Source organism: Phytophthora parasitica (genome assembly GCF_000247585.1).
Source record: "Phytophthora parasitica INRA-310 unplaced genomic scaffold supercont2.12, whole genome shotgun sequence".
Lineage (NCBI taxonomy): Eukaryota > Oomycota > Peronosporomycetes > Peronosporales > Peronosporaceae > Phytophthora > Phytophthora nicotianae.
This window is the reverse complement of record NW_008648998.1, coordinates 347,968-360,481: the sequence shown is the minus strand read 5'-3', so window position 1 is coordinate 360,481 and position 12,514 is coordinate 347,968. Positions and strand designations below refer to the sequence as shown.

The 12,514-nt window shown below is 45.6% G+C and overlaps 3 protein-coding genes across 3 annotated transcripts; 1 reads left to right on the top strand and 2 right to left on the bottom strand.

Annotated features, from left to right (window-relative positions):
• Window positions 1-1,810: 1,810 nt before the first annotated feature.
• PPTG_07502 (hypothetical protein) lies at window positions 1,811-2,584 on the bottom strand (the record flags this gene model as incomplete). Its single annotated transcript, XM_008901777.1, has 1 exon — window positions 1,811-2,584. One exon carries the CDS (start codon window positions 2,582-2,584, stop codon window positions 1,811-1,813), a length of 774 nt encoding a protein of 257 aa, XP_008900025.1.
• Window positions 2,585-4,079: 1,495 nt separating this feature from the next.
• Window positions 4,080-4,966, bottom strand: PPTG_07500 (hypothetical protein; the record flags this gene model as incomplete). Its single annotated transcript, XM_008901776.1, has 3 exons — window positions 4,080-4,496; window positions 4,615-4,815; window positions 4,901-4,966. 3 exons carry the CDS (start codon window positions 4,964-4,966, stop codon window positions 4,080-4,082), a joined length of 684 nt encoding a protein of 227 aa, XP_008900024.1.
• Window positions 4,967-8,050: 3,084 nt separating this feature from the next.
• Window positions 8,051-8,599, top strand: PPTG_07499 (hypothetical protein; the record flags this gene model as incomplete). The annotated part of the gene is made up of 1 exon (XM_008901775.1): window positions 8,051-8,599. One exon carries the CDS (start codon window positions 8,051-8,053, stop codon window positions 8,597-8,599), a length of 549 nt encoding a protein of 182 aa, XP_008900023.1.
• Between the last annotated feature and the right edge of the window lie 3,915 nt (window positions 8,600-12,514).

The window sequence follows — 12,514 nt, the reverse complement described above, 5'->3', positions numbered from 1 at the left end:
CTGCACTCGTCCAATCATCCTACTCGTCTAATGACTAGTGGCGTAATCAACGTACCATAATCATCGCGGGATCGTGTTGGACAGGTTCGGGAACCGGTATATACCATCAGGAACCGGTAACCCTCAATAAAAACTAAGTAGGAACAGTCTATAACCAGTTGGCTCTGACAACATGAATCAGATTTTGATATGGTACGAAAATGAGCTTGAAAAAAAAAATCCGCATCTGACAATTCAGAGTTCGCTTCCCAGGCGTGGCAATAACACAATACATTACTGTACTGGTGTGGCTGAGAGCGAGCAACCTGTTACCTCGTTAAGCGTAGCCTGGATTTTGTATACCCCTTCATATCTGTTCACACGGATTGGAGGTACTATTGACCAATCACTAGAATGCACTGAATTTTGATGAATAAGGAACTCAGCAACTCCACGTTGAATTCGCCTCAGCCTCGAGCAAAAGATCGCTATGTGCAAGCATGCAAAGAAGATTCAAGGACAAACTGAGCAACTCGCAGCTCGCGGCGTGGGCAACCCCGCCGAAAACGATTCAGAATTGCTGGAAGTACGCCGGGATTCTATCGGAGAGAGGGGAGATATTGACACTACTCAACTAAATTTCAGTACATTTCATCCAGCTGTTTTTCCAAGTTTACCTGTGAAAGTGTGTCAGACGACCCCCTATACTCAACGAACGAAGTTCTGTATAAAATAAGGCACGTGCCCAACTGAGCAATTATGTGACGAGGCATTTGCCCCCAACTGGTACCCAAACGCGCCCAATCGGAACCCAAACGAGGCCCAAATGATGCCCAACCAAATCGAGGCATTCCCGTTAGTATACGTATAACCGGATTGCGTTGCTGGCCCTTGTCGCGTCGTGCAACAAAGCATTTGGACTCGTAACACTTGACTACATGCACCATGAGGCTTACATGTACCTTAGTGTGTAGTTCACTTGGGCACAAAACAATCAAGAAGTATGATTTCAATGCTTAACGAAAACTGTGAACTTCAAGAAACCAGATGCATTATTGGTTAGCAGTAGAGCTTCGTTGTGGGCTACAGCCATTTACACAAACGGAGATAACGGTACCGCAGACACTGCAACGTCCTCTTGTCCAAGTGTCCCAGTGGTTCCGCGCCGCAAACGTCTCAAAAGCAATCAAGTCGTAGATTCCGCAGTTGTAGCTGTCACTCTGAACTCCGAGTCCCGCCTCAAATGTTCGCACTCGAATTGTTTTTTTTGTACATGTGGAGGCAGCAGTACAATCTTCTGCGCCACAGCACGAACACTGACGAGGTACGAAGAAGAGCTTGAATCATACACATGGACGACTCCACCGGCAAGGTACATTATGATCGCGCACCATTGGTTGCCGTTACAATTCACTGGGATCAAAACCTTCTCATTAGTAACCCCAGCCAATGCCTCTCTGATGATTTCGTTGGAGGTGCTCACGCTCCCGTCCACGACGATCCCCAGAGTTGACGAGTCAAAAATGGCAATATTGGGCTTAAAACCAAGCAGCTTGGTCAATATCTTGTGCATTACCTCGTCGGTTATCACTTCTTTTCCTGCCAGAGCTAACACATCAACCTGCCCATATATCTTGTAAGTGTTACATCATGCGTACCATTATACAGTGATGCATACCTGCGGAGTCAAAACCTCAATCTCCTTCAACGTGGACGGCATCGGAGGGTCTGCTTCAACGAAATCGCTAGTGTTGTCGTAGCTGGAAAGATACACCTTTTCAATCCATGCCAGTGCGCTGATGATCTTTCGAAATGCTGCAGCTGCAATGTGTCACTTTCTCATGCACTTGATAATTGAGTTGGCGAATATTCCAAGTCCTACTATTTCGAGAGCGATATCCAGCTCGCGAACATCATTGTTATTTCGTTGATAAGCCGTCACTTCGACTCCACACTTCTTACTCAGGTCCATCGGAAAAATTCTAACGATTTCATCGGGTCGCGCCAATGGTTTCAAAGTGGGCAACTTCATGATTTCGTGCGCAATTGGGGGCTTCGGTTTCTTCGCGAAGATGAAGAGTTTGAACTGAAGTATATTTTCTTGGGCCGAATTAAATGTGGCATCGTCCGCGAGAAGCTCGAACACTGAAAGTAGACTCAGTTGTTTTTCATTCATTACGATGTCTTCTTGCACCATTGCAATGTTCATATTCCGTTTAGCTTTTACAGCCTTCGGCTTCTGTTTAGGTCGTCCTTTTGCTTTTGGTGAACTCTGAAGCTCGAACTCGCCTTTACCATCATCCAGGTCGACTGCTCTCGCCCGTCGATCGTTCTCAACCGCAGAGTTATCCAACTCTGTTGACTCCGTGCCCATCTCGGTGGCTGACTGGACCAACTCGGGGTCCAACGAGCGAGACTCGGGGTCCAACTGAGATTCATCGCTACTACCAAACTCAACCTGGAGCGAATCAAAATGCTTCATATTCTCCTCACTGCGCGCTGTAGATGGCGCGAGTGTTGTGTTAGCGTCTGTTTCGGCGGAATGCTCATTGATGGTTGACAGCTCCACACTGATTCCATCAGCTGAAGCTACACCGGCGGGCATCGGGGGCACAATCAGCAGTGAGAGCTGCAACGCTAAATTCACCGTGCTTGAAAAGCGTGGTGACGTTGCGCAGTGTTTTCATTGCCAACTTGTACTCAGGCATACCCAATCCACTCATGTGCTCACTAATTGTGGACGCGACAATGTTGGCTTAACGAAACTTGCGATTACTGTCCCAAACAGTGCTCGATTCCTTCAAACCATGCCCAACAGCAAACGGTTCACTCGTAATCATGTCGATTTCACTGTCTGACCGTAATGACGCCAACAGCCAGCTTGGATTCAGCAGCAGCGTTGAATGATATTATCACAGATCAGAGCCTTGCGACAAACAAATACGTGGCAACAGGGAAACAGCCGCGATGTCATGAACAGACAAGAACATGACCAGTTTCGTTTAGTAACAGAGTATTCTGACCGAGGCTCGTCGAGTGCATTTCCTTCATCACAGACGTTCTGGATCAAAACAATGTCGGGTACAGGCTCATAGAAGCTGAAGTTTGCGCGCATGAGAGCGTAGTCGTACTGGTCATAAATGGGCTCACACGCATGCTCGCTTACCATGTTGGATAGAAATTGCATCTCTCGATCATACTTGGGATTATGCACGACGGAAAGACTGTACAGCGCTTCCATGTATTCTCTCTCTGCTTGAGCTTGGTGACACATGATAGCAGCTATGCATTCATCCACACCCATGAATCCGTTCACAAGCTCTGTCAGTTTTCTCCATGAGGCTTCAATACGGTTGTTCGTATTCTTTCCCAGCGTCACAGCATTTTGACGTTCAAAGAAACACCACATAAATCGGCAAAAATCCCAAGTTTTTGAGAAGTATGCTTCAAAAGGATGAGCAGGCTCCTCGACATCTTCTCCCGCGTCGGAACACCTCCGCCCAACTCAGCAAGACCAACACCCAACTGACGTGGTCTCCTCGTATTGGTACGCTCCACACTTCCACGTCCAACAGCCATTACGTATCGCATGTACGTTCGGTATCGATCGAATTCACGCTTTGTCCTTGCGTAAACCAAAAGATTCACGATTCCCTGCAATTGCTGCTTCTGCCAAGACGTGAAACCATATTCCGATGAGGCATTTTCCTCGCGCAGATACTTCAGGACGTGAAACTGGCAAAGAAACACAACTGCTTCTGGAAAGGCCAGCTTCAGTACCTTCATCTCAGTAAAGTCTTTGTCGACCAGGATGCATTTGATGCCCACGCGGGATTGTTGCGCTTGAACTCCTCCAGAACCGTCAATAGAGTCGGCCCGCGTTCGTTTTGAACCACAGCATGCTGTACAAATTGGCCTTTGCCAAAAAGCGTCGTGGGCCATGATAGAGAAGACCTTGTACTTTGATGCGTTAGCGCCATGGGTCAATCATCAGGACCCCAGGAAAATGATCGAACAGATCACGCATGTGTTTTGTCTGCAGGGTAATGCATGTGGGGATAGACTAGTGTAATGTCAGAGTTAGTGAAAGTGTTCCCAATTTAACGACAGCAAAAGCAGAGATAACATAACTTGTCTTGCACTTTATCGACAAAGATGCGACCAATGTTGCCTGGTTCCTCTGTGAACTCGATCATCCATCGTTTCAGCCTCTTCGCCCTAGTCGGAGCTGAATGAGCTTCTTTCTTGAGCTTGTCGACGAGGTTGTGGACATCTTTCCTCGTTGGCTTGCACACGGAGTGGTCGTGGATATACGCTAATATAATCTTCTTCTTGGCCCCAACCTTTCGGAGCTCGTCCACCATAGCAAGCACATCCGGTTCGTACGCCATTCTCGTCTGCGGGTATAGGTTATACGTGTGCTTCGCTAACGGATGATTGTGTTCCAATTGCACCGACGTGAGCTTCAAAGCAAACTTCAAACCGGAAGGATCCACCACTTGCACGCAGGCATGGATCTACAACAACAGAGATATTGAGTCTGCCCAATCAAAACTCAACTGAATCTAACTAACCCAACTCGAACCAACTGAAACCAACTATGACCAAATGCCACCAAGTCAGATTGATCCTCACCTGTGCACTACACTGTAGAGACCTAGAATGTTGTCTCTTCCTCTTGCCTTTGACTTTAGGTTTGTACTTTCTCCCGCGTGTACAAATGAACGTCCTTGGGTAGTGATACGATACTTCTGGTACCAACGGCGCTTTAGAACCAAACGCTAAAATCTTTTTGTTCCTGTCAGCAACCTTGTTGTTTTTCCGGACGCGAAAGTTCTACATAGTAGCGAAATGAGTACAAAGAGACAAGTTGATATGCTGTCGTTGTTATAGCAGTATCAAGTGAGTGAGAATTTCGTACCTGGTAAGTCTCAGCTTCATACTGCTTCAGGAACACCTCAAGGTCGCTCCACGACTCGAACCCCATTCTACGGGGTGGCACAGCTACGACCCCGTCCGATCCATCGCTTGAATCATCTGCTGTGTTCCGAGGTGGAGACGACGTCTCCGAGCGGACTTGCGTAGACCATCCCCCACGGCTCACCGAACTAGAGGCATCTGATGCCGACCCTACCCATTATTCGTCGTTGCTACTGACCGACTGCACACCCAAGTCTTCGCTGGCTTCGTCGCTAAGAGACGCTTGTGATCGGACGACGGCCTTGGTGCGTAGGTCACGTGCTCCAGGGCGCGTCAAGCTCGTTACGCGCACCTCCCGTGTTGCCCCTGCGCGAAGGTCGCGATCCATTCTCCCCTGCTCGGATCCCGCCGCCGCTGATTTTTGAATCGCGAAGGGGCAGTGGTGTATACACTATACGTTATACGCCGGACGGATAGATCGATGGGTTTGGGAAAGGATCTGGTCTACGATTGGACGACCTCAGTTGGGCACTCCAGCCACTATCATGAAATAATAGGGCCTCCCGATAGGAGTCACATCGCGTACTTTCTTGTGGAAGAACAAGTGATGATAATCACAGTTGTACGACAGTCCACTGTACTGGAATTTACAGCTTTCCTGCAACCGGTGTAAAAGTACTTTTCAAGTCAAAACCGTAAAATCGACTGAAATCGAAAAAAAAAGTACATGTAAAAGTGGCCCTTGCACTCGCTAACAACTGTCCCTTTGCTTACATTATCATAAGTAAAGAAATGTTTTGAGTGAGACATTAGGTTGGGGTCAATTTGTTGTGTTTTGGTCCTGCTCTTGGCTTTTTCGTACTTCCGGTTGCAAAAATCGATCGGTTACAAAACAAAGCCGTAAATTCCGGTTAGTTCAAGCGGATGTTTTTTTAAAGTTAAGCGCGAGAACACCACAAAGATTCTCTGAAGACAAATGGTATAACATTTATTATAGCAAATAGTAACAATTGCCATGACTGTCTGCAGATCCACCGATTTCAGAGCTCTCACACTGCCTCTGCTTATTTGAGTTGCTCCTCCACAGACACGGATACTCTGGAAAGTGATAAATCAGATTCGTTTGCTTGTGTCCGGATGTAACTGTCGTGTGCTGGATTTGCTGACTAGAATGGAATAAAGGGTGGATTGATAAGCGAGGCAGTAGTTAGGACACTAGTGACTACAGCTGCGATCCTGACGTACCAGCCAAAATGGATTCAACCACTCCATCGTCCCGCCCCTGTTGAAAATTAGCCACGAGAGCCTCGACTTGAGACGGTGGATTTGTATCCCGTTGATGTGCTCGTGCACAGTCTGTATCGCGACCAGATCCGTACCTAACCTAATATTGGCGCTTGACCAACATGCACAGCTAGCAAAACGATCTCACACGTCACTTCAGAATTTGCGTTCGTCGAGGATCTACCTATTGGCTCCGCGCTCAACAGCAATGCGTCTAGTCCAAGTCGTGCTTGTGGTCATGGTCGTCCTGCTCGTCAGTTGCGGCGCAGTGCAGACTACCAACAACAAGATATCCACAAGAACCAGCTCCACCTCGATAGTCGATAGCCTCCGTCGTTTCTTGTTCGCTCCAGACACTGAGGCGACCAAGGAAGAACGGTCTTACAACGCAGCAGTCTCAGCGGGTGGAGAAGGAGGTCGTACAGGTGCAGGTGTCACTGGAATAACACCGTCGACTGTGACGTCAGGCGGAACAGTCACTATCACAAAATATTGGAATAATGGCCTTATCCAGAGATTCAAGAGGTGGCTAAAGAAGATTTTTCACCGGCAGTCTTCTAGCTCAACTCGTTTTCTTCGGCAGTAGATTGAACAAAACTATCGGCGGCGTTCAACTCTTGGTACAATAAATTTGACCCAGTTCTCCAGAATGCGCAGGCTGACGTTTGTCAGGAATACTATAAGCACCTTGGAGACAGAACGGATCGGGTAGGAATAAATAACTGGTACGTGTATCTGGAAATGAAATTCGTGTAATTTTCTGCCCGATTATTGCAGGTATTCGAGTGCCCGCAAAATATACTTGTCGAGCCGTACCGTGTAGCAAGCCCTGAAAATACCAGCACGTGGTGTTGCGTAGCTGCACAATAGTACGACCAATAACAGGAATCAGCAGCTGATGTAAATAGCGTTGTTGTGGTAAACAACAGAGACTTTGTGTCGTGGACCATGGTACAGTATGAAGTTGATTCTACTACGCAGCCAGAATGCGGTTGTGTGAGCGCACATGACTTGTACCGCCGCCCAGGCTTTGAGGAGGGTTACCTGGCTTTCTACTTGGGTATGATTATCCTATAGGTATCGCCACCCAAGGTGAGCTGAAGCTGGCATATCGTGCTTCAGCTAGGGTTCAAGTTGGGAATCTATCTCTGTATTGCCAGTCGACGACCCAATTTTTGATTTATCTTTTCACGTTTTCGTGCTGTTTCTACAGTGCAACACAGTACAGTAGTACCTTCTGTATGTGAGGTGCATTCTGAATTCTATTTCTGCAGTTTATTTGGTGTAGTGTCTGCGGGACCTTTAAAACAAACAAAGTTTTACTAGTATAAGGAATGAAATCGTATAGGAAAATACAGTTTTGCTTGCTGAGAGGGACAATGCGAAAAAAACTGCTGTTTGTTCAAATCTTCTTTAAAAAATCTTCTTCAGCTCTTGGAAATTCCGCTGAATTAGGTTTTCCACTGCTTTTTATGGGCTCACTTCAGAGTAGGTTTACTTAATGCACCACCATCAACCTCGGCTCGGATGCTGTGGTTTTGATTTCTGCATTGGTCTCCGCAACAAACTAAAAAAAAATCAAGGCGAATATTGCATCAATGAACCGAGCTACAACGTATTGTCAAAGTTGAACATGTTTATGAAAAGTAGCCGAAAACCTCGCCAATCGTAGCGAGATGGTGACCGTTTCTCCAGTCAAAATTGTGAAGTTCTTGAAGAACCGGATCTCGCTGGCTGTGCACCTCCATATGCTTGACCTTGAATTGAGTTCATCCCTGGTTAAGCCAGGGTTGTGAGAGCTGCTTTCGCATCTTCACACGCCACTTCAGAATTTGCGTCTGCAGAATTACCACGCGCTTTTCTAGAGATGCATCTGAGCCAGTTCATTTTGCTGGCCTTGGTGGCTCTGCTCGCGAGCAGCACTGTTGTTGCGGTACCTGCCTACTCGCGCAATCTACAGTCGTTTGAATACATCGACAATGAAGCCAAGGCGTCGAAAGAAGAGCGAGTTAGCGCTGGAGCCAAAGCAGCCGCTGAAGGAGGGCGTGTTGGAGCTGGAGATACTGTTGTATCAACCAACAACAACGGTGGCGGCACTGTGACGGTGACGATCTACAACAACAATGGGCTATGGCAACGGATCAAGAGGTGGTGGCTGAAGCTGATGTCCAGCGAGGAGAGAGCGAGCTCGTCAAGTCACTCGACGAGTGCTGTCACGTCTGGTGAAGGAGGTCGGGCTGGAGCAGGAGGAACCGTGGTGTCCTCTAGTAACGGCAATGGAGGTGGCACTATCACGGTAACGATTTTCAACAACAACGGACTCTTCCAAAGAATTGTACGCTGGTGGAAGAAACTATGGGGTCACCATGTGCGCACTACGACCAGTATCTCGACTAAAACTCGACTTCGACAATAGCGATATGACGAAATTGTCGTTGAAAGATAAATGTTTGGTGTACTTTTGGCGTAAAGAGTCTAGATTCGATTGATTTTGAAAACCCAACATGAAGTATGAAGTCATGACGTTGTTTTCGTTTTTTCTGAAGCTCACACACGCGATAATGTGTATTTTAATGGCAGTGTTCAATGACAATGCACTGCATTCAGAAAAATGAAGTGAAGCGTCATTGACACTGCCAACAACCCAGCATGCGCAAGCACTCTGCCAGCAACGTATGTTTCAGGAATTATGGGTGTCCAATCTCAGTGCAGGATCCTTGGACCAAGCAGATGGCAAACTGCTCCCTAATCGATGTGAGCCATTTAGGCTTTTCATCCACCCATTTCCACCACCGTACAAAGTACGCTATGCTCTTGAGAATAATGCGCCTAATTCGACTTGTGTTGGCTGTTGTGGTTGTTCTCATTGCCAATCACTGTACACTCGCTGATGAGGATAAATCGGCCGGACTCGCTTTGACACAAGAAGAACGCGCTGGACAGAATCGACGGCAAGGCGCCAACTCAGTCGTTAGCTCAAACGCTTTAGTAAACGGGCATACGTCGTCCACAGCCACCGGAGGTGAAACAGTTACTGTGACCAAGTACTACAACAACGGCCTTTTGCAGAGAATTAAAAGGTGGTTTAAGCGCTTGTTCTCTTCGAGATCCACTCGGCGACTTCGGCTGGATAGCGGCGAACAGGATTGATGCGACAACATTGGTGTTGCTCCCACTTCGGATACTATCAGCCTTTGAATATACAATTGTAATTGGTATTATTGATAAGAATTCCACACAAAACATGTATTATAATAATACGTATTCACACCTAAAGTCAGGTGCTTGGTGAGCTAGCTGTCGGCTACACGTATGTCTTCGTGGGCGGATACAGCAATTCAATGCAGCTAGAGATGAGAGAGAGAGAGAATGAGCTACACGGCACAAATATCTTAGAGTCGGAAATCGAGAAACGTTGATTCAGACGTATGATTTTCCAGGGTCAGGAATCCTGGTATAATACATATACCGTGGTAATTTATCTGCACGCCAAGGACAGTTCAATCAACATGTGAAGCCACAATCTGGCAAACCAAGAATTACTTCTCCGTTCGATATATTTACGCGGGGGGGGGGACTTCTCTTTGGGTTTTATTTCCATATATTTACGGGGTAGATGCTCAAAATTTAGTTGTGTGGTCCACATCTAGTCGTTTCATTGGTCAGTTTTCCCAGATGTGTGACTAATAAAATGTCAGTTGCATATTTGCCTCCAGTCGTGCCAATCAAAAGCGCGCCGAGACAGGCCTTCAGAGCTCTTTTCGTAATTTTCCTGAATGTAGCAATTCACGGTGAACATGTTCATCGCTTTCTTATTCTCTAATAGAACCCGAATTACGGATGAAAATATAATAAATGCCCATGGAAACACCCCTGTAAATTATTTTAAAAAAGCGTTGATGTCTTCAGAAAAATTGAGTCCGAAGCACGTGTCAGAGCTTTCCCATGTTTCCTTCAGCTCTAACATCTGACCTAACTCGAGATATCGCGGATAAAATGATCACTTCGTAAATATATGGAACGGAAACGTATTAACACCATATCATCTGGTGAACTTGTGTTCATGTTGCTCTTAGTTTTATCGTCCACGAAAACGCGAAGTGCCAGAAGTTGTTGCTGTCATTTCAGTACGAACCCAATGGGAAAGGTACCAGCAGTAGACAGTAGTACCAGCAGCGTTTCCTAAAATATACTATGCGCATAATGCTTTTTTTCTGGCACTTAGAAATCCACTGTATAGATTTTTTTTTTTTCACACTTGGCCGATTCGTTAAGTGGCAGCCATGTACCATAACAAATGGTAAATGGATGATGCTTCGCACTTTCTGACCTATAGCAACTCTATTGTACACTTTGGGGGGATGCTGAAAGCTATCAGCCAGATATTAATAGTATTTAAGTATCTTTTTCCGAACATTTAAGTCACGCCAAGATAATCGAGACGTGACTGGTAATTATAGAGCGTCTTTGCCAGCTTTTTTGCCCGGTGAAGTTATCTAATACCAATTCGATTAAGTGATTTTCATGTTTGTTGGGTCGACATTAACCAGTCGGAGCTTCTCGCTCAAATACTACTGCTGCGCAGCTGAGTGCCCCAAACCACTACGACAGAGTTGATCTCTCTAACCTTATCGCACCTCGAAGTTGATCGACAAGCCGCTTTATCCTCAATGAACGGCACTTTTTTATGACCATTAGAGACTTCACATTAGTCTTAGTTTACGAGTTTTCAAGTTTTCTCTGGATTTTGATCCAGATTCTATCAAGTGTCGCAATGGAAGTGAATAGGGTATATAATGGATACGCTTTCAAATCGATTGATGCGTAGAAGATGCCTTCTAGTTTTGTTGGCCATAATGTACCAAAAGAACGATATGGAATGTGGCCGTTGACCCATCCACAAAGGATTCGGACGAAATACCTGGCTGGATTTATATTCTCTCACATTTTTACTTAACTAGTTTATTAAATATTTTATCTTAATCGATCAAGCAACATTTGGATTTTATATTCCTTCGAGCGACATTCGTTGAGAAGCTCTTACCACTCTGTAAGCTAAAATACCCTCGAGATTGTAACAAAAGTGAATACCGATAGTTGAATGACGCAGAGCCCAAGTCCTGTAGCAATTGTACCCTATGAGATCTCAAAAACCAATTATTATGCCCAAGTGCTGTATCTATAGGACCGATCTCAAGCACCTTCGTTGCCTGCTTGCCAAAGACGTATGATAGCACGGACAGGAGATGCTTAATACTATTATGTAATAACATTAAGCATCTCTTGTCCGTGCTCTCATACGTTTTATTATTGAAGAGTCCCGCAATTTTGAATGTTTAGAAAAAATGGTGCCTTCCACTAAATGCCGGTAACGATTTACTGATAAAGGATTGGTCTCGCTGGGATCTGGACCACTGGAGGTACCAAAACTAAATAGAAAGATCGACAAAACCGATTTATGTCTTTAATTTATTACTTCATTATTATTACGAGCAGTTAGTACCTCGAGATTCCTTCGAGTTGGCGGTTCTTAAACTATAAGAACTATCGTTCAACATACGCGCGTAAGCTGATTGCCATGTTTGGCGCTATCCGCTCAGCATTTTTTTTATTCTCTGATGCACTAGCATGCAACGCGCATAATAAAACTGTATCAATGCCAATTAGCGAAATACGAAAACAGAGAGTAAGGTCCAAAATGGATCTGCTACTGAAAGTCAGAGACTAAAGTGAACATTTTCATTAAGATTAATCTAGGGAGTACTGCATCACTACGGTGCTTCTGTGCGAGTACACTCGCTACGATTTTCTCTGTTTGTTTTACAGTTTGATAAGCTAAAATCAAAAGCAAGCAACACTTATTCTTTTTTCCTTTTTTTTTTTTTTTTTTTCATGATTCGTACCCGGGCGTCACTTTCTTTAAATACAAAGCAACTAATTATTAAACCCCCTGACCTTACAAACCTCTAACTAAATGTTCTACTTGCATCTCTTGTCAAAATCGAGAGCTGGCCCGCGCGAATGCGCAACTTTTTTAGATAGCATGACACTCGCACAGGTGCAGCGCGAAACTGTAGACGCACTTGGGATGCGCCAGGTCCGAATTGTTGAAGCCGGTAGTGGATAAACGAATTCATACCTTACTATCGATTGTTGGTACGGTGCAGTGATCGCCACTGCAGAGCTACAAATACATGTACCCACGGGATGCGTGAAGCTCGGCGAACCACACACGAGAAACTTGTCGAAAGTATAGTTTTCTCTGCCTTAACCTAATTTAAATTCAGTGTCGTCTAAGGACATCAACGACAACAAGAACAATTACGACTCC